The 22,454-nt window shown below is 35.7% G+C and overlaps 2 protein-coding genes across 3 annotated transcripts in view; one reads left to right on the top strand and one right to left on the bottom strand.

The window, feature by feature from the left end:
- Positions 1-2,134: 2,134 nt before the first annotated feature.
- LOC109091052 (electroneutral sodium bicarbonate exchanger 1-like) overlaps positions 2,135-22,454 on the bottom strand; it is a 27,105-nt gene continuing 6,785 nt past the window's right edge. The window contains exons 2-25 of the mRNA XM_042726235.1: positions 21,778-21,859; positions 21,499-21,660; positions 20,497-20,632; positions 19,981-20,141; positions 18,617-18,805; positions 17,881-17,966; positions 16,681-16,838; positions 16,508-16,595; positions 16,203-16,349; positions 16,027-16,127; positions 15,568-15,742; positions 15,277-15,410; positions 13,579-13,824; positions 13,276-13,381; positions 12,367-12,528; positions 12,151-12,264; positions 10,333-10,494; positions 9,992-10,243; positions 8,084-8,152; positions 7,825-7,998; positions 7,446-7,574; positions 6,257-6,369; positions 5,907-6,047; positions 2,135-3,587 (exon numbers count right to left, since the gene is read on the bottom strand). Of these exons, the coding sequence (XP_042582169.1) occupies positions 5,909-6,047; positions 6,257-6,369; positions 7,446-7,574; positions 7,825-7,998; positions 8,084-8,152; positions 9,992-10,243; positions 10,333-10,494; positions 12,151-12,264; positions 12,367-12,528; positions 13,276-13,381; positions 13,579-13,824; positions 15,277-15,410; positions 15,568-15,742; positions 16,027-16,127; positions 16,203-16,349; positions 16,508-16,595; positions 16,681-16,838; positions 17,881-17,966; positions 18,617-18,805; positions 19,981-20,141; positions 20,497-20,632; positions 21,499-21,660; positions 21,778-21,859 (3,285 nt within the window). The 3' untranslated portion in view covers positions 2,135-3,587; positions 5,907-5,908. The remainder of the gene's footprint in view (positions 3,588-5,906; positions 6,048-6,256; positions 6,370-7,445; positions 7,575-7,824; positions 7,999-8,083; positions 8,153-9,991; positions 10,244-10,332; positions 10,495-12,150; positions 12,265-12,366; positions 12,529-13,275; positions 13,382-13,578; positions 13,825-15,276; positions 15,411-15,567; positions 15,743-16,026; positions 16,128-16,202; positions 16,350-16,507; positions 16,596-16,680; positions 16,839-17,880; positions 17,967-18,616; positions 18,806-19,980; positions 20,142-20,496; positions 20,633-21,498; positions 21,661-21,777; positions 21,860-22,454) is intronic.
- Positions 21,551-22,454, top strand: part of LOC109091423 (tubulin monoglycylase TTLL3-like) — a 19,221-nt gene continuing 18,317 nt past the window's right edge. For both annotated transcript variants that reach the window (XM_042726239.1, XM_042726238.1), the window contains exon 1: positions 21,551-21,681. The gene's annotated coding sequence lies outside the window, so the exon portion shown is untranslated. The remainder of the gene's footprint in view (positions 21,682-22,454) is intronic.

Raw genomic sequence — 22,454 nt, 5'->3', positions numbered from 1 at the left:
GTAAATTTCACAACACACCTGACATTCTACTGTTCCTTTGATCTGTTCCCAATAGTTCCATACATTTCCATACATTTATTTTTTTATGATACGTGTATTTTTTATGATAGCAGTAACTGTAGAGGGACTATTGTAATGGGTAAATCAAATCTAAGATAGTAACAGTCTTAACTGGGATAGAATCATTTCAAGGTTGATTTGAAACAGTAACAAAAAAAAAAAAAAAAAAAAAAAAAAGATTAAATTCAAAATAATCAGTGCAAAAAAAAAGGGGGGGGGGGGTCTCTCGGTGCAATTCTAGCTATATTTCAAAATCGAAATAACTAGAAATCTTGCAAACACCAATCCATATTCAGTCAAAATGCGAACTAGAAGAAAGAATGGTACATCAGATGAAGATATTCATTATGACTCACAATTTCTTCAGCTAGATAAAAGGTTTCAGAGTTGGAAAGGAACAACTGCACACTGCTCATCTTGTGACCAGTAATTCTGCTTTAAGGGAATTCTGCTAGACAAATACAGTACATTTCTTTATTACTCCAAAACTGAAAGGGAGAAATAAGCCAAGGACAATATCAGCTGATTTTTTTTTTTTTTTTTTTTTTTATGGTCTTGCCTAGTTTTAAAAGTGTTTTCGAAAGAAATGCATACAATTATACAGGAGATTTTAAAGATTGAGATAGAGGATACAGGTTATACTCTATTCCTTGGGCATACACTGGATTCAGTGAATAACAGTAATAAATATTTACTGAGGTTTCTATTAATAGCAGTTGAAAAAAACATCACCTGCTTATGGCTTTAGCAAATTTTCCCAATGAAAATACAATGGGAACAGATTGTTACAAAAAATATACAATAATATATTAAGTGTATGCATGTATATATGTGAATATGTATCCATATTGCAACCCATTTGATTTACTTCTATTGAAATACCTTTTTTCCTACCTAAAATCTAGGAAGAATACCAATAACTGCACCCATGAGGCTTTGACTGTTTGTCTGTTTATGTTTGTAAATGTTCTATAATGATAAAAAAAACTCTTGCATAATTAAAAGTTAGCAAACATAGAGTCAATGAAACATTACAGAAACAATATAAAATTAATATTTTAAAAGCTATATATTGTAATAATTATAGGCCTACCACCATAAGTGTTTGTCTTGTTGTGAGGCTGTTTTGTACATTGCATTTTTTTCTTAATAGAAAAGAAAATTATATACAGGAAAAATTATCTTAAAAATGAATGTAAATGATTAAAGGTGCTGTATGTAGGATTGACATCGAGTGGTTGAACTAGGTATTGCAGTCCAAATTCAAACTGTTGAAATATTTTCACCCAACCGGGTTGCCAGTTGGCAGAAAACAGCTTATTTAATTTCATTCATCATCAAGTGCGCTCGTTCCTGTTGGTATCGTCAATCTGGCAACCTGCGTGTGCCTCAAGTCTGAGGAGGAGGGGCCGGGTGAAAAAAATCCCTCTCCAAAATTTTGAATTTTGACTGCAATACCTAGTTCAACCACTCGGTCTCAATCCTACATACAGCACCTTTAACCTTTATGCACACATTTCCATTTCTTCATTTGGTAAGTGTTTGGTTAATAGAGAATGAATCAAAATATCATATGTGATCTTAAATATATTTCTAAAATATATTGGGTGAGAAAATTCAGGTTATATTATGGTGAAGATGAATATACTAAAATATAAATGCATTGAAAGTGAAGTGAATGACATTACTGGGGTGTATCAGCATGAGCAGAAAATCAATGTGATATTGGACATTGAATTGTATATTACATATTACATTGTATAGTACATGCTCATGCTGTGGTTGGAATATACAGTAATTGACTCAGTGACTATAATTAAAAGAATATTACAGAATTTAATGATCTAGTATGTATTACACATTCATTTTTATCCAAAAATACCTATATTTTGACCTGTTGTCAGTTTCTAAGCAAAATTCTAAGCATGACCAATTTTCAGATTTCATTATGATTTAGTAAAGAATTGTAAGTGAATAAAATAAATAGCAAAGCATATTTTTACCCCGCAAATTAAAAAAAGAAAACACACATGACCATTTGTTGCGAAACAAAAGAACACATGCACAACTCTTAGCAGGTTCATCTCATTCAGAAAATCTCAAATTTATTAAGAGTGAAACAGACATTCTCTTTGGGCACATCCCAGCATTAAGATAACATGTACAATCAAGTCAATGACAACATTTCCGTAAACAAGAAAGCCATGGAGGGGACAATATAGATCATCTAGTAGCTTAATGTCATGCTGGGAAAATTCCTCATTCCTCAACGTTCCATAGCTGAGTCGACATTCCAAATTAAATATTGACATTCTCCTATAATCTGAAGGCAGTTTAATAAAGTGAAATTACAACTTACAGACATCTGGTCCTGTAAGAAACCCATTCATATTAACAGCCAGTGTCTTACTGTATCTGCTCAACTCATTTTATTAAAATACATTTATATAAAAAAGAAAATGCCTTACTTAAAATAATTGTATCACAGTTATACTCTATATAATAATTCCCTTCAAAATATAAAATCATATATGAGTATATATATCTACACAAAGTGCAACTGTAAATAAAGTGTTATTTCACTGAGGTTAAAAACACAACCATATTTTTACCTCTTTCAGTGCAGAAACTACTGTGGCTCTGAGTTTTAAAGGTGTGGGGAGGTAGTCTAGAGGAGATGGCTTATTACTGGGACTTATGACTGGAAAGCATATTCAAATGAAAACCTGAACAGTCCAGTTTACCCTCAAACCTTGTGCCTTAAATTTGGATGGTGCATCTAAATGGAGATTTCGATCAATCTGTTTTTACAAGCAGGGGAGGGGTGACTTTAAAATGGTGGTAAAAACAATCACAACAGAGTTCATACTTCTTCATCAGTGTCCCTGGTGACCTAACCATATAGAAGCCTTTTATTGCTCAATATTAACAAGTTTCAACTACAACACAAGCAATAAAAATAGACAAGTCCGTCTACTGGATAAGGACCGATTTGGTTCATGGCCATGTTGGTCTAATATAAGCGATGGCTATTTATACTGGCACAAAAATATATCAAACTGAGGTCATTATTTTGACCGGCCATTTGGCTTAAACACGCGTACTTATCATGGATTTTTGACGATGAACAAACCACACATTTACAGTAATATCTACAGCAAGTATATAGTTAAAATGAGAACATTTAAACAACTGTATTTTTCTATAAATGAGACAATTACCAGAAAAATACATGTACACTACAGCACAGCACAGAGACGCCTATGTCTGCTAAAACTCAACTAAACATTAAAAATAACCTGGATTTGGTAGGAGAATATGTTGCACATATTCACACACACACTGACACACCACCAATATATCTCACACAGCTATACAGAAACACGTGTGTGAGAAACAGTGGAAACGAGTGAACTAATATCTGTGTGTTTTTAGCACATGGCTGCTTCTGTAAATCAGCCGGATTTCAAACAACCGACGCTAAGAACGTAATTTCTTCTTTCTGCGGGGTTACTTCACGGAACCTCCTGCGAGGAGAGAAAAAATGCACAGATAAAAAGAAGGTAAAATCAAAACTTTTTAAAACCCAGTTTGTAAACTAATAATTAAAACTTTATGGAATAATTCACCCAAAAATGAACATTTGCTGAAAAATTACTCACCCTCAGGCCATCCAAGATGTAGATGAGTTTGTTTCTTCATCAGAATAGAAACTGAGAAATTTTGCATTGCTTCACTTTCTTACTAAAGGATCTGCAGTGAATGGGTGCCGTCAGATTGAGAGTTCAAACAGCTGATAAAAACATCACAATAATCTACAAGTAGTCCACAGTTCACACAATCCACACCAAATAAACTCCAGTTCTTTACTTAACGTCTTGTGAAGCATAAATCTGTGTGTTTGTAATAAACAAATTTATGATTTAAATGTTTTTAACACTAAACCATTGCTTCAGGTTAAAATATCCTTTACCCATAATTAGATTAGATTAGATTAGATTAGATTCAACTTTATTGTCACTGTGCAAAGTATAAGTAGAGAGCCAATGAAATGCAGTTAGCATCTAACCAGAATTGCAAATAACAGCGTATATAAAATAAATATAGAATGTGTGTATATACATTAAGCTTTATGACATATAGTGCAAGTTATGAAGTAGGAGGGCAGAGACCAGCTCAATGCAAATGACTGTACATACAACACGGTGCAAAGAAAATATAAACAGAAGATGCATTGTACAGTGAGTATAAAAAGAAGGTGCATTATACGGTGAGGTACGTAAATAGCATAAGTTATATATGGCCAATGACCATAACATTGGGAGTGGTATATGGAGGTAGAAATGTGCAAGGAAATGTGCAAAAAAATCAGAAATGTGCAAAACAGAGGGAATAATAAGAACACTGTGAGTGAGGATTGCAAACAGGTTATTGTTCAGTTCACTTTTTTTTTTAAGCATAAGGTGGTCCATCCAGGATGTAATGTTCAGTGCCTGAGATTGGAGTTCAGTAGGCTGACCGCTGAGGGAAAGAAACTGTTCCTGAGTCTGCTGGTGCGACAGTGGAGACTCCTATAACGTCTCCCTGATGGGAGAGGAGTGAACAGTCTGTGACTGGGGTGAGAGGAGTCTTTGATGATGCTTCTCACTCTCCTTAGGCAGCGTTTGTGGTAGATGTCTTTGATGGAGGGTAGCCCGACACCAGTGATGTATTGGGCAGTTTTCAACACCCGCTGGAGGGCTTTCTGGTCCAAAACAGTGCAGTTGCCATATCACACTGTGATGCAGTTTGTGAGACTGCTTTCAATAGTGCAGTGGTAAAAGTTCAGCAGGATGTTGGGGGACAGGTGAGCTTCTCTTAGTTTTCTAAGGAAGTAAAGGCACTGTTGTGCCTTTTTTAATCAGTATGGAGGTATTGAGGCTCCAGGAAAGATCCTAAGAGAGATGGACACCAAGGAACTTGAAGCTAGCCACGCGCTCCACTTCAGCCCCATCAATGTGGATGGGAGTGTGGTCCTTCTTAGTCCGCCGGTGGTCTACAATCAGCTCTTTGGTCTTTTGGGTGTTGAGTGCAAGGTTATTGTTGGCACACCACATTGCTGTGTGTTGAACCTCTTCCCTGTAGGCTGTCTCATCATTGTCGCTGATCAGGCCTACCACCGTGGTGTCATCTGCAAACTTGATTATGGAGTTAGAGCCATGCACAGGTATACAGTCGTGGGTGAAAAGGGATTAGAGGACTGGACTCAGCACACAGCCCTGTGGTACCCCAGTTTTTAAAGTGAGGATGGAGGAGGTGTGGTTACTGATCCTAACAGACGGTGGTCTGTTGGTGAGAAAGTCCAGGGTCCAGTTACAGAGGGAGGGGCTGATGCCAAGATCACAGAGCTTGGAGATCAGCTTGGATGGGATCACAGTATTGAAGGTGGAGCTGAAATCAATGAATAGCTTCTCTTGTGAAAAAGTCTTATCTGAATCAGGAGAGAAATCTGCCCAGGCAAGCACTACTTACAAGTAAAAAACAGTCCAAAACATTTGTAAATATATATGTCAGTAAATTTTGATGTGAGACAACAATAGGGAATTGATTTTTTTTTTTTTACTGGAAGAAGCATTATTATGGATTATGGAGTTGTTTGGATTACTTGTAGACTATTGTGATGTTTTTATCAGATGTTTGAACTCTCATTCTGGCGGCACCCATCCACTGCAGAGGATTCACTGGTGATGTAATGCTAAATTTCTCCAAATCTGTCCTGATGAAGAAACAAACCCATCTACAATCAAGAAAAGTAGTACACACGTGGGTATGAAAGGAAATTCGGGGGAAGTGGAACAATAACTAACCATTAAAGGATGGAAAGAGCGAGGGTCCTTGCCTTTTTATATGTGTGTGAGCGTTGTGTGTCCTTGTGATTGGAATTGAGGGATTTCCACACAGTAGTTTTAGACATTTCATCAGATATGTTAATATCAGAGGGATCAGTCCTGGACAACAGGTGGACACAGTTGAGGAGAGGAAGGGTCAAGGCAGGAGAAGGGGAGAGACGGAAAGGTGAGTGTTAGTAAGTACACACAGTCAGATACACAGTGGACATTGTGGGGTCTAAGCTTATTTTGAACACCACTGGACAGGGTTCCAGGGTTTGCATAACATCATAGAGCTTCTGATGTGGAGGTCTGCGGCAGTGTGGTACCTGGGGTCTGGGGTTCGAGGTGAGTGTAGAGGTTTGCTCTCCATTGGGATCTGCAATGTGTCTTTGTCTTGAAATTTCTCAGAGTCATCAACCAGCATCTCCTGTGATTCCTGCTACTCATATAAACACATACACCCTCCATCACTATGTTTATGTATTACATGTGACAAACTAAATTGCAAAATTAGGTTGATGTACTAATTTCAGTTTACATGCAAAACTAGCCTGATTTGTTTGAAAGGTTGGGTTAAGTTTGTTCAGGGTGGAACTTTACATTTACATTTAGTCATTTAGCAGATGCTTTTATCCAAAGCAATCAAGCAATCAAAATCTACAAAAGTGCAATGATATGCAAGTGCTATACCAAGTCTCAGTTAGCTTCATGAGGTACATGTAGCAAGGTTTTTTAAATCATATAATAAAAAGATACAATAGGAAAAGAATAGAGCAAGCTAGTGTTAGAGGAATTTTTTGCTTTTGTTAATTGTATAATAAATAAAAAAGAAAACAAATAGATATAATACAAAAAGATTAATTGTATAATAAATAAAAAAAGAAAACAAATAGAATACAAAAAGATTAAATAAGTTATAGTGTTAGTTTCTTTCTTTCTTTTTAAAGAAAATACAAATACACTGTTGTCACTTGACTTCATTTTGTTGCATTTTTAGTTGTTGGCTGCTATCCAGTTATTAGAAAAGAAACAAATAATAATAAATAAAATACTAAAAATTAAATAACATCATAAAAATTCAATATAAAAAAAATCAAAAAATGTTTTTATTTGTGATTTGTTTTTATTTGTGTGATCTCATTTTTAATTTGTTTATACTTAATTTTTTTATGTTGCATTGTTAATCCAAATAAAAAATGTATCTCAAAATGAGTCAAGAAGGAAAAACTGGCTAAAACTACTTTTGGTTCATTTGTTATGCATGACATGGAATGTTGAGCACATTGCATTGTGGGGTACAATATTGTGTTGTATACAGAATAATTTTGGAAATGTAGCTTTGTAGTTTTCTTCCCATAAAGACCATGTACAAACTATGCACATTACACATATTGCACAGTATAGAAAGCAGTGTTTCTATAATATCCGTGTAAGGCCTTTTACTTGCATAGATGCAACAACATTGATTGTTGGGATACCCTTTGCTTTACTAAACTCTGCATATAGATCACAAACCTCTGCATTTTTGGAATCATCATCCAGCTTTTTCTTCTTATTCTCAGGCATCAGATCATCAAGATAACTAAGCTCCCGTTTGGAAAAACAGAAGTCCAGCAGCTTACGGATGAACACTAATGCCAGCACCTGCAGGAGATAAACACTTTTTCTACTAATATCCTATATGATTCAAGCACTTGCTACACAAAGGTCATGGGTTTTATTCCCATGGATTGCATGATCTGATAAAATGTAGTGTATACCTTATTTCTAAATCAAAATTATAAAAAATAGTAATGCTATACTTCACAGTGCATGCATTCAAAATGTAAGTTAGCAAAATGACATTGTAAAATACTAGCATATCTACAGTCTAGTATATGAATCATGAATGTACCATCATAGGGAAGACGATTGCGGCAGGGGACGTTTTGATGACCCAGAGCAGCACAAGGCAGGTGAGTTGGGTCAGAGTGAACAGGTGAACCTTCCTCAGAGGAACATGACGTAGATAAATAAAATCTGGTTGGTGCTTCGCTGGCATGCCAAACAACTTCACACGGTCAAAGAACTGCAAAAGACGGGACAGAGAAAGATTACAAGTGACTGATGTGTCGGTATGCACATGTATGTTTAGTTCAGATGAATGTCTCTACCTGAATGCCTTTCAGAGATGAGACGCCCATATAAAGAAAAACACCATAGAGAACTGGCATGGGAATGAACTGTGGAACAAAAGGCAGGACATTAAGACATTTTGTTATCTAAAACAGTAGCTATGTTTCCATCCAAAGATGCGAAATTAACTTATTGCATGAATTGCATTTTGCATAAAACATTTGCGAATAAAGCACAATTTCCATCCATTGTGTCAAAGAGAACAAAATCGACACTTCCTGATAAACTGGCACTAAATATCACTAAGAAAGTAGGATAAGCCACTGAATATAATCATTTTCATATATGATAAATTACTTTCACCTCAGAGCAAGCAGAAGAAACACAATAACTGGAGGTGGATGCCTGCTGTTTGGGAACGCAGTCATGTAAGACATTTGCAGACTTTGCTCAGGCACTTCAGAATGACCAAAACATTTCAGATGGTATGCAACAAGATCGGTCCACTGGTTAGACAAGTTATTCCATCCCAGTGTGTAAAGTAACATGGCTTTTTTTATGCACATGGTGAAATTTAATCGGTAAATGTGTTTCCATTGTAGTTTGTGTGCATTTTTCTTATCAGATAAAACGTTTATCCTATTCAATTGTGTGCATAAGTTTTTTATGCACATTTTTAGAATTTATACGCATCTTGGCATTTCCTTCCAGAATTTTTAATGCAATATTCCAAAATGTGCATAAAAATAGGTGGATGGAAACATAGCTAGTGACATTCAGATATTTTTTAAGGGGTCATCGGATGCACTTTAACATGTGTTTGAACATAAATGTATGTTGGCAGTGTTTATACACATCCACCCTATAATTAAAAAATAAATACATTTTTAATCCCTACAAATAATATCCCCTTTCTTAAATCAAGCAGTTCTCAGCTTCTTGGCTCTGTGATGTCACACATACCCAGCCCCTTCCATGATTGTTGATTGACACTTGTGTTTTACCTTAGACCCGCCCCGAGTGAGCTGTCAACAGTCCGCCGAAGCAGGGGTAGACAAGAAAGTCTCTAAGCAATTGAAGTGTTTTGTTGTTCGATGTAATAATGAACATAGCAGTTGGCATTTTCTCCCGACATCTGAACCGCTGAAGACACAGTGGATTACTTTTGTTTTTGAAGGGAATGTGCCCCCAATCTACCTAAATGCATTTATGTTCAAGCAAATCATTTGTGATCCAGCTTCACCTACAGAAGAGGTGATTATAAAGTTCTTGTATGAATCTTTGCAAATCACCTTTCCTAATAATGTGCTAGTTACAAAGTTCCGCGGCTAAAGTAAACAGTCTCATGAGAATGGCTCGTCACCCAACAAAAAGAGGGGCGGAGTCAGCAGAAATCATTAGCATTTAAAGAAACATGCACTTAAACAGGTTGCTGTATGCAGAGCTGCTTTTGGCAAGGTAAAATGGGTGTTGTTTTACACTACCATTAAAATGTTTTAACCAAAGTATGTTATAGACTTTTCATTATGACCCTAAAGAAGCATATTGTGGAACTTGTGGAAAATGGGCATCTGATGACCCCTTTAAGAGTGTTTGATTTAAAGGGATAGTCCACCCCACCCCACCCCCCAAAAAAAAAAAATTCCAAACATGTATCGTTTTCTTTCTTTTGTGGAACACATACATAGGCATTTTAAATAATGTTAGTAACCAAACAGCTTCAGGTCCTATTGACTTCTTTAGTATGGACAAAAAATACTATGAAAGTCAGTACCAACATTCTTCAAAATCTTCTTTTGTGTTCCACAGAAAAAGTTAGTCATACAGGTTTGTCAGGACAGGAGGGGGAGTAAATGATGACACAATTTTCATTTTTGGGTGGACTATCCCTTTAAGATGGCCACACTGTACATATTATATGACAACCACAGAATTTTTGTAATTACCTGTAATGCTCCAGTCATAAACACAGATAAGCCCATGAGTAGAAAAATGACCAGACCAGTCAGCCTCTGCTCTTTAATACCCAGAAAACGAGGTTGCTCTCCAGGGGCGGAGCTTTCAGACTCTAGCTTCAGGCTGTTGACATGGGTAATTGACAGGACGGTTGCTGCAACAAACCAGGGTAACCCCATTATGGAACATACAGCCAGCATCACTCCAACCATCAGAAGATCCAAATGATACCCGCAGCCTTTCTGTGTAGAAGAAATAGGGCACACACTTACATATGATCCGTGCACACACCCACATCATCTGTAAAGGCTAATTTAGAAAATAAACATACTAGAAGTTTATGTTCCTTGCGGTTAATTATGACAGCGGTGATCTGCTGGTCCATGAAGATGAGGATGGTGCAGAGAAGAGCTGGTATTAAGGCAGCCAGCACAGTCCACCATGGGTTTCGCCCGATAGGGTTAATGAGCCAACCACGGTCATCACGCGTGGGCTGTAATACACAACCAGTCAACAAGTCAAAAAAAGGGCCAAACCCCTCAAAACAGCATGATAATCATATCCATAAAATAGTATTACTAATTATTTTTGTAAAAAAAATCTAATTTATTCCTTTGAAACCAAAGCTGAATATTTAGCATCATTACTCCAGTCTTCAGTGTCACATGATCTTTCAGAAATCATTCTAATATGCTCATTTGGTGCTCAAGAAACATTTCTTCTTCTTCTTCTTCATTTATTCTTATTATTAACATTTCTATATTCTTTGATGATCAGAAAGCATTTTTTTTGAGCATCAGAAAGCACCAACTGAATGCATCATTGCTCAATAAATGTACTATAAACCTTTTGAACAATGTAGATCTGTATTTTTTTTACAGTGTAGTGAACAATTGTGATTTATTATGCTTATGTAAACTGTGAATTTCAGCATTTGCCAGGCTGACAAAGATTTGAGTATTTCCCTACAGGTGAATAATTGAGAATGATGCAACGCTCATGAGAATTCAGTCTAAATTGAGACATTATTGTTAACTATGGATTAAATATTAGTCCAGCTCAATTGTTCATAGATCACTGTCTGCACACAATGCGTGTATCCAGATTAGCCTGGGGTATGAACTCAATTCCAAGACTCAGCATTGCCTAATCATCTAATCTGTCACTGCAGGGGTGCCATTTTAAATGAATCGTTTGAGAAAATGTGCTTAGAAACAAGACACAAAGAAATTGGACAAAAACAGGACTGTTGTGGATTATGAGTGAGCACTAAAACTTTAAAGACTAAAGCAGAGGATTCGTCATTGTAAGGTAAGCTTTGAAAGAACATGATTCATAGGCAGAGCTTTTAAGAAGAACTGGAAAGCTTAAAACATTTATGAGAATGTCTCCTCTTTACTGACTTACACAGATGAATCTCTTTTTTTTAAAGAAATATGAACTGATTGGCTTTTGTATCTATTTTAGTTTATTTGTTCACTGTATTTTTTGTCACGGTAGAAGTTTGCAATAATATAAGAATATTGCATACAAAAAATACAAGTAAATACAGGTAAATATCAGTTCTTAGGATATATACTATCAAAATAATATTTAGTTTTTTAGCTAATTTGATTTAGTTTAACAATTGTATAATTGGATGACTTTGGCTTGGAATAACATATCATGAAATGTATTTCAACAATGAATTAAATAAATACAACTCAAATATAAAATGTTATGCACACATTGCTTAAATCCAGTAAATATTAATTCTGAAATATTAATACTACTACTACTACTATGACTACTATTTCTAATAATAATATAAAGTTATTATTGCAAATACTCCAACATCAGCACAGAAGCAAAAGCACATGTTGATCACAACACAAAGGTCAACATTTTAGAAATTATATTAAAAATCCTTCTACTTCCTGAAGACAGAGCATGGATAATCCACAAGGGGGCAGAAGAAATCTACTTTACTATACCACTTTTTGGCAAAAAATTGATCACATTAATGATTTAGAGGCCTTAGAAAGCATTTAATCAAATATTATGCATATAGATCTAAATACACAAACACAAGTAATTGTGTGTGTGTGTGTGTGTGTGTGTGTGTGTGTCTGTGTGTGTGTTTGTATGTGCATTCGTTTATGATGCCTACCTTGAAGTTGCTGGGCACTTGTAGCTTTTGGGATGGAACTCCAATTAAATAATCAGTCAGGACCATGAAAACAATGGTGAGGAACACAGCAAAATCACTGATCACTGACCGTACCTACATAAGAGAAACACACAAAAATACACACTTTGTATTTATTGTATAGAAAATGACACTGTGTATACAAACTTTGTTTGTGAATGGGTATTTTAGCCTTACCCGTGTTGGGAAGTATTTGCTAGTCTTGAACTGTTTCAGGAAGGTAGACAAGAAAAAGGTTCCAAAAAACAAGATGGCTGACCAGAAGAGCACATCAGGAGTGTAGGGACCATGGTGTCCACACGCCGATCCAATAAACTGCCCCTGGAGATCTAAACACTCCTACTCACAACACACACACACACACACACACACACACACACACACACACACAGAGTTTGGCTTGTGTTTAACTGCACTGGCAGCCGAGACGCTGACTCAGCTGTGAAAATAGGATTAGCACTAAATGCGATCTGTGTGAGACTACACTGTGAAATAACGCCGCACTGCAGTAATGGGACTGTACAGTGTGTGTCTTATGATGTTCTTTTCACTGCTTGACACCAGTCTTTTCATAAACTGGTGTTTATGACAGTGTGAAGTTGTTGAGAAGTTAAAACCGAGATCACGTTTAGAGGAGTACTTTTTTCACCCTTTTTCCCAAAAAGAATTACATAGAAAGAAGTTAATACTATTTTTGACACATACAGGTTATATTCAAAATCATCTGCACATCTTCACATGAGATTAAGACTCCAGTCATATCAGTAGTTGGTGAGCGTGTTTTATCACACTGACCAGAATACTAAGATCACATGACTCAATTTATCTTGGCTACATCTCCACCTTCAGAATAAATTAATAATAGGTGACAAATTTGCCCATTAACAGGGTATTTCTTCAGTTGCATCAATGACCAAAAACTTTTGCTTTTGTGGAATGATACAGCCATGCCAGTAGGTGTCAGTATAAAGTTTCTGTATCAGCCAGCTAAACAAAGAATTGCACTTTTATGGTTAGACCATGTAACAATGTTTCCATTTCCAGTGGTTTGCTAAGATTGTGGGAGCATGTGGGAGGTTGAAGTACCGATACGGTGAGGTTGCTCCATGGCACTGCAGAGGATGTTATATTCCTTTGATTCCACAGTTCAAGTGTTTTATAACTGGGGTTATCAGGCTCTGCACACCTACAGCTGATGGCACAAAATACAATGTGTTAAAATATGTTTTTTGAAAAAAAAACAACAACAATTATTCAGAAAAGTCCTTTGCTTTTCATTTTATCTAATTTAAATCTAGGAAAAACAACTGATGAAAGATTATTATTTATTGACTTCCGATTCAATGAGCAGGTGCATAGCCATCTGTGTGTGTATGAGTTTATACTTACTAGGCCAGTGTTAGTTTGTCTAGATCGGCATGTCTGTTGATGGGGTACAGTTCTCCAAGATGAAAAAGTTTCTCTAGTGCTTCGTAAATGAAGATAAGACATATAAGCGCAGCAAACGCTTCCTCTGTGAAACGTGTGATGTAACAGACCAAGGAACTAGCATCCGTTGCCACAAGAATCAGACACAGGAAAGCTGTCCACAGACCGATACAAGTGCGCAGGGACAGGTACGAGAGATCGTAGTCTCTACAGGGACAGAAATGGACAGGAGCGAGACAGTATAATGGGTTAAGCTCTGATCATATATGTAATAATGTGTGTGTGTTCACTGCTGTGTGTGTGCACTTTGGATGGGTTAAATGCAGAGCACGAATTCTGAGTATGGGTCACCATACTTGGCTGTATGTCATGTCATGTCACTTTTTTCAATATAAGGAATAAGGCTAAATCAGTAAATGAATACTAAATTGATACAGAAGATATATTCTAAACACATACAGTACAGACCAAAAGTTTGGAAACATTACCATTTTTAATGTTTTTGAAAGAAGTTTCTTCTGCTCATCAAGCCTGCATTTATTTGATCAAAAATTCAGAAAAAAACAGTAATATTGTGAAATATTATTACAACTTAAAATAATAGTTTTCGATTTGAATATACTTTAAAAAAAATAAATTTATTCCTGTGATGCAAAGCTGAATTTTCAGCATCATTACTCCAGCCTTCAGTGTCACATGTAACATCCAGTCTATCACATGATCATTTAGAAATCATTCTAATATTCTGATTTTTTATGAGTGTTGGAAACAGTTCTGCTGTCTAATATATTTGATGAATAAAAGGTTAAAAAGAACTGCATTTATTCAAAATAAAAAAAGAAATTCTAATAATATATATTGTAATAATATATTTTCTTTACTATCACTTTTTATCAATTTAACACATCCTTGCTGAATAAAAGTATTGATTTTATTTAAAAAAAAATAAAGAAAAAAAAAAATTACTGACCCCAAATTACTGACCAGTAGTGTATATTGTTATTACAAAATATTTATATTTTAAAAACATAGCTTCTTTTTTTTTTTTTTTTTACTGTTTATTCATAAAAGTATCCTAAAAAAGTATCACATGTTCTGAAAAAATATTAAGCAGCAGAACTGTTTCCAACTTTGATAATGAATCATCATATTAGAATGATTTCTAAAGGATCATGTGATAATGATCCTAAAAATTCAGCTTTGCATCACAGAAATAAATGATAATTTAAAGTATAATAAATTTAAAAAACAATTATTTTAAATTGTAATAATATATCACAATATTACTGATTTTTTTCTGTATTTTTGATCAAATAAATGCAGGCTTGATGAGCAGAAGAAACTTCTTTCAAAAAACATTAAAAATAGTAATGTTTCCAAACTTTTGGTCTGTACTGTAGGTGGAGGGTTTCTGAAGTGCGCTCCAACTGCTACAGCAAGCACTAGCCAAGTATTTGAATGTTGAGCAGCAAGCTCATTGGCTGCTGATGAGAAAAGAAACCAATGGGTTAGAATTTATTGGCCTGCGCCATCTAGAGATTCATAACAGAACTTTGTATTTATTATTCAATTTAAGAACTATTTATCATATGTATAATTTTCATAACCAATGACATTTTTTGGGTGAGAAAGTGAATGATTAGTCTGGTCTGTACTGACTTGCAGAACTTGAAGAGAATTTTTTCAAACACAAGAACAGGTCCAGTGCTGCCCAGTATAGTTAGTGGCTGTCCAGCGAACAGAGAGTATGCTACTCCAGTCATAGACGCTCCTAAAAGAGACTCAATTGCACTCTGACACACACACACACACACACACACACACACACACACACACACACGAACACATATAAATACACATGACTGCTGTTTTGTATTACAAACATATTTGTCACGTGACTTTGCCTAACAGACCACTCATAAACAAAACCGTGTGTGTTTGCGTACTTACAATGCGTCCTTCTGTAGCCTCTCCCAGAAGTCCTCCAAAGGTGATAACAGGAGACATACAGGCACAATACAGAAACAGAAAAGAAGCTACACACTGCAAACTCAGACCGTCTTTAAAATCACTCAAATAAAATGGAGCTTTTCTTTTCACATCCAGAATCAGTCCTCCAAACAGCCTACAGAGAGTGAAGAAACATAGAGAGAGCAACATTTACATTGATTTCAAATGTCTTCATACTGAGCTAATAACATTTCTATCCCCTAAAACCTCTAACCCTCACACAAACCTTTTTTGTTGTTGTTGTTGTTGTCATATTGAAGACATTATTGAATATGTTTACTAGGCTATTTTCCTCATGGGGACAGTTGTTGGCTCCCCGCAATGTAAATGTTTTCAGGTTTTAATATTCTAGTGAGGATATTTGGTCTTGCACTGTGTTGTTAAAACCTGAACACATACCTTCCAGTTCTCTCCAGTTCTGGTCCATGGTGTTCTCCATGCTGCTCTTCCTCAACCGGAACAGCTGGTCCGTTCGGCACTCCTGGAATCTTTCTTTTCTCCTATTCCGTGAAAGGAGTAGAATTGCCACATATAATCAATCACTTTAATCACTTAAAGTGTTTGTTTTTCCATACCTGTGATGGGACACTTTTAGGAGGTTCTATGCGTATAGAAGGGTCCCATTCCCCTGGAGGCAAAACTGTCACTTGATCCAGAAACTCATCTATACCAGCCAACAAATCACTTCTGTCCTTGGCCTTATATGCAACATCATGGAAAATCTAAATAATGGAAGAATAAAATGATATTAAATAAAATAAAAAATGAAATCTGCATTTAAAAATATTTTTTATTTAAATTTATTCTACAGATGGTATTTCTGAAATGTAAAGAGTTGAAGATGTCAGTGTCATAGTAACAGATAATAATATGTATTGACCTCATCGGTCATGATGGTGGCCATGGAGCGACCGATCTCATGGTACTGTTGGGCTTTTCCATCAGGACCAAGCAAAATGAACACAAATCTACAGAGTAAAAAGCAATTTTGATCATTCTGTTACAGTGGAGTTATCAGCTCCATTTATGTTTTTGAAAGCAAACACTTTGTACCTAGTGGGAATGGGAACTTCAGTGAGTCCTGTAAGCAGCACAGCAGGAGACAGGCGAACGAATGCAACAATGGATCTCTCTAAAAAGTCCAGCTCCCCAACCAGCACATTGGAAGCTTCTGCTCCAGTGGGGATCTTCTTCATGAAATGTGTGTCCACCTAGAGAGAGATGGTCAAAGCAGTGTAACTTTTGTATTATTTCTATTTATTAATTAATAAATAATTGAATAAATAATTCAAAATATCTATTTTGAATATGTCTTTTACAGTTTCTATTTTATTTTTTAAGTTTTAGTAATTTTATTATGTGTCTTAGTCATTTTATTTATATTAGGTTTTTTATTATTATTATTATTTAGCTTTAGTTTATTATTATTTAAGTTTTGGTTTTATTATTTTAAAACTTAAACATTTTTCAGTAAGTAGCCAAGGCAACATTTCTCATTTTCATTTACATTTTTCAAGTTCGAGTTTTTTCATCTAATATTAGGTTGTTTTTTTTTCAGCTTTATTTTAATTGTAATATTTATATTAAAAAATCATGTAGAAATCGACTGGTGGTTATTGCAGTCACTAACTCCAGCTGTTCATTTCAGTCAGGGTGACAGTTATAGATAAGAGGAACAGCAGGTATTTAATGTGAATGGGGCCGCCTCTCTGCCATCCTTACTGTCACTGGAAGGGCTGACATCTGGCTCATTAAAGTTAATTTCCTGTTTCCTGATCATTAGCATAACATTTCACAAACAAGCTGCAGTACCTCTAAAGATCACCAGATGGCAGTGTTTGTGTGAGTGCATTTAGAAGTTCTTGGTAATTGATTCATTGCCTGCCTCCAGTGAGCACTCAGGGGTCAGGACATTAACAGAAATAAACTGATTGAACCTGTTTGGTTTAAATAGTTATCTTGCTCAGTACCATCTTTCCTCTATTTTATTACATCCATCCGTTTTCTCTGAAAACTGGATGTAGGAGAGATTTTTGCATTTTTTTTTATTGCGTCTAACAGCTTTGCCTACATTTATTATTTGTATTTAATTATTTGCTGTAATTTATTTTGAAGCCACATAATAATCTATGAAAATATGCTACCTACTGTACACATCACAAACATTAGTGATATTGTGTCAGTTTTAGAGTAAAATAAATGTTTAATTTCGACAAACGTGTGCTGTTCTTCTTGATGTTGTGGTTCTAGTACCTTGCTGAGATCCATCTGACCATTATCCGCTGCTCCGATCTTTACATCTGAATTTGTAGGTGGAGGCTGGGGAGAAGTAGCAGGACCTGAGAGATATGATTAAATATGATACATATCTACAGCATCCTGCAATATCCACCTCACATGTACTACCAAAATAAAGTTGTATGTATATTTATATTACTAATAATCCAATATATTTTATTAGAATTAAATAATTTATTTGTAAGTTTAACCATAAAACTTAAATATTAGGTGTTACTGTAGTATGTTACTAATATGGTAGAATCACTTATCAGCCAAGTTATATCCACTTTTTTATTTGCAACCATGAGCATGCAAAACCAGTAAACCAGTTAATTTTCATATTATACCTTCAAGGATACCCCTCAGGATCTGATGTAATCTGTAAAACCCTATATGGAGCATAACACTCCATCCAAAGAAATTATGTCAATAATGCATGACCAGAAGAATGATTTAGATAACTTTACTGATGGAATTTGGAAATTCTGTTTACAAAATAATTCATAAAAGAAAAAAAAGCTTTGCATTTCTCCTTTGATATCAGAACAGACCCGCCCCATAGATTTACATTGTTAATGTATTACTGTAAGCACACCTTTGACAAATCAAATCAAAATCAACAGTATTTATTTATATCCACAGGGCTTAAGTTGAATTTAACCAATACTATTTCTTCATGATGCACATGTAAAATGTGGAGTTAGCTCACCCGCCTTGTCCATATGATGAGGTTCACTCTGTCTCCTGCCTGAGTCAGTAAAGGACTTGACCATTGGCAGCAGGTTGTTCCTCTTCTTGTCACTCTGGTGGTGATGCTTCTTCAGAAGTGCCTCTCGAACCTTCATTCTCACACTGTCATCCAGTTCATGAGCTGCCTCCTGATGGTCAAGCACCAAATCTACACACAACAAATTATAAACATACAAACAAAATACAATCAACTATCGAAGGACAATCATGTCTTTTTGTTGTTTTTATTGTTTGCATGATTAAACTGTATGTTGATGGTGATGATCAACTACATATTTAAATCTGAATATGTTCCATTCTAGCAGAAATTTCTCAGCCTCTCACTTTCTCTTTAAAACCTCATACAATTCCAGCCGGAGCTGATGCAGCACTCTTAATCTGCATCACTCACTCTTTCCCTGTCTTCCAACCTTTACAGTACAATTAATCTCCCTTGGTCTCCCTGTCCTTCTATTTCTCCAGCATTAATCTTGTTCTTACCAATGCTGCAACACTGATCATAACAGTTATGCTTCAACAAGACAGGTTCTATTGTGAGTCTATTAGACTTCAGTGGCTGATAGACATTGATCAGTACATTTAAAATCATACAGTGTATTCTCGTTCTTAAGCACAAATGGCATTAATTATGTATAAAAACTTACAGGGTTGTAACCAGCATAGACGTATTGATGTGCTCTCTACAGGCCTCATACGTTATATATGTGTGTTTGCATTATATACTGAATGTGTAATTGAAACAGAATTGCCATAATTAGTATTGTTTCCAAACATGTAGTCCTGGTCCAAGCTCATGCTACTGAACATATGCAATTTTGAAAGAACAGCCACTATTTTTAAACTCTTTGAAAAGTCAACCTACAAATGGTGTTTTTAACACTGAAAAAAATGATGCACCCCACCATTAAGTGCACTTTTAATTTAAACGTTTCCTATACTCTTTAAGGTGACACATGCTGCTGACAGCTGTGCCCCTTCTTTTTCATAACTAAGAATCAGTGGGTGTTTGGTGTGAGTTTTTGTGTGTCTATCACCAACATGAGTGGGAGTGTGAGGTTACAGGTCGGCATAATAAACTGCAGGATCAGGTTACAGTATTTGTGAGGTTATGTGTTGGTCTAATTTGATGATGTGCTATGAATGAATAAATATAAACTTGAGGTCAGACTCAGACAGATTGTGTTCAGGTTCAGCAAGCACTTTATACACTGACATTTTCAGAATCTGATACAGTAAGGTGTAGTCATTTTTTAGTGTTAAAATTTGTTCTTTCACAGATAAACATGTAGAGTGCTATATTGTACACATTGATTTCTGACTGACCTGCAATTTCCTCAATGCAGCTGGCCTTTATGTCCAACAGGACAGTTCCATTAATGATACAGCTCCGTAGCTCAAACAGACTATGGAGAGAGAGTGTAGCTACGTACGGCTTACTCCACCTTTCCCCTCCATCTTCCACATCCTCCTCAAACTTTAACCACCTGAGAAGTATTAAAGAACAAAGAGATTCACATAGATAGTCTCTAGCTTCAACTCTCAGAAGGCAACAGAGGGTTGATAACCAAGAAGTTTTTAAACTGGGGTCTGGGAACCTTCAGGGGGCTGCAAGAACTAGGGGGTCTGTGGAAATGTTTAGAGGAAAAACTAAATATTTTCCAAATAATATTTTACACATTTTAGAATTTTTTTGAACAGAATAAATTGGGTCTTTGCATGAAAATACATCTGGTTTTGCACAAGAATGATCATATTTGGCAGTCCATGACATCTAAAAGATTCAAAACCCCTGAGTTACATTTTTGGCACTGAATATCATGTTGCAGGACATGTGCATACCTCGCAGTTTCCTTCCACTCTGCATCTTTGCCGTCTTTAACACAGATTTCGTCAAGTTCTGTGAAGAGGTCATGTGCTGCATGCTCCTCATCCTCTTCAGTGCCCAGAATAAACTGAACCCTCTGGGATGGAGTATCTGAGGAAAATAGATAAGATGAATGAGAGACACAGAGAAGAGAATATTTGTAAAATTCATTTTCACTGTGAGAGAGGAAGTAGAGGGAGGAAGCACAGTAAACAAATGTCTCATCCAAGCAATTTTCAGTGTTATCATTAATCTAAAAAGTAATAAGGGTGCTTTTTTCACCAAATTGCAGGATTTTATCACCGATAAATAACATTCAGGCCCAAATCACATATGAAGTAGGACTATTTTATATTTATTGATTTATTAACTACTTTTGAGAGATTGTTTTGAAGGAAAGAATATGCAATTGATATATATATATATATATATATATATATATATATATATATATATATATATATATATATATATATATATATATATATATATATATATATATCGTTATGCAAGTAGGTGGCGACAAAGAATGTATTTTTCATTTGAATCATTCATTCAACCGAATCGTTCAAAGCACTGAATCATTTAGGAAAATAACGATACGAACGAGTCATTAAATCATTCACTGCCCCGAGTAACTTAGTTTAAAACACAAATTCATTAAGAAGCGCAGTCACCGTGTGTTGCTTGGAGACGCCCAACGGTATATTTTCGTCGGGGAGCATAAGTAGATAAAGTAACCGGGAATGTTGTGTCTAAAATGATACTGATTTCTAATAACCTTATTTCTCACTTAACGTTATTTGTTTTATAAAAGGAATATGACATGGTCACATTTGTGGCGCTATATACGCATTTGAATGTGGCGCTTTCGCGAGCGATTATTTTGAATCCTAGATATAATTCTCCAGATTCATCTTCCTGTGAATGAAGCTACAAGCGTTTGCTCGACTTGTTGCTGTTGTTGTCGTTCTCACCGTGCGATGTTGCGGTACTTTCTGTGTTCATGCCTTCTTGAGCCACACTTCCAGCCCGCATCCTCTCAGCTCTTCTTCGGTGTTTGGAGCTGTGCGGCCGGTGATGACGATGAGACTGTCTGCCCATGGGCATCCGTACACCTACAAACAGAGTCCTGTGACCTGAGAGAAAAGAGATAGCTGGTGAGATTCAATGTGATTTTCCAGTTAATATGACTGTATTGAGCTGTTGGCTGTATCACATGAATGACTGAGTAAGTGTTGTGGTTGCATACTAACCCTCTAGCTCTTCTTTCTCATAATGGATATTCAGAACTGAGCTGGTGCCACCATGGTCCACCACAGCTTCCTCATCAGGCCTCTGTAATGCACATTCACTTGTTTTTAATTAGAGTGTAAATAAGTACATACAGTATCATAGTCTTACTAACCTTAATCTTATAGCAGCATTATATGTTTTTTTTTTTTCTATTTGAGGATGGCACACAAAAGTGAGTTTTTCTATCGCTGAGGGGAATTTACATTACTGCTTTTATAATGAGCTAATGACATTTTTTTTATCCCTTCATTTCTACATATTATTTCAGATATTATTCACCTGTTGGTAATTTTACTTTAAGTTTCACTGTATTTGTGGGCACATTTGGTTCCCACAAAGTAAATACACCTCAACATACACACAATGAATTCAGTCTTGAATTCGACTGCATTTCAAATGAGGGACCTGTCTCGGATGATGAATGTGTGTTAGGGTAAGACAGACTTAGAGTTATTATAGGGACTGGGCTTGCATAGACTTTTATTCTAAACAGTGGATGCTTTCTTATAAAGCTTTTAGGGGTAAAATCATATTTTTTTTTTCATAAGGAACTAAAAACATAAATATTTGTCATGTTATTATTATTATTTTGCATAGTCATAATTTGTTTAAATGCCCATTTTCCACCCTCTCTCTG

Source organism: Cyprinus carpio, chromosome B6 (genome assembly GCF_018340385.1).
Source record: "Cyprinus carpio isolate SPL01 chromosome B6, ASM1834038v1, whole genome shotgun sequence".
NCBI classification, from domain to species: domain Eukaryota; kingdom Metazoa; phylum Chordata; class Actinopteri; order Cypriniformes; family Cyprinidae; genus Cyprinus; species Cyprinus carpio.
The sequence above is the reverse complement of the archived record's forward strand: the minus strand, read 5'-3'. Positions and strand labels throughout refer to the sequence as shown.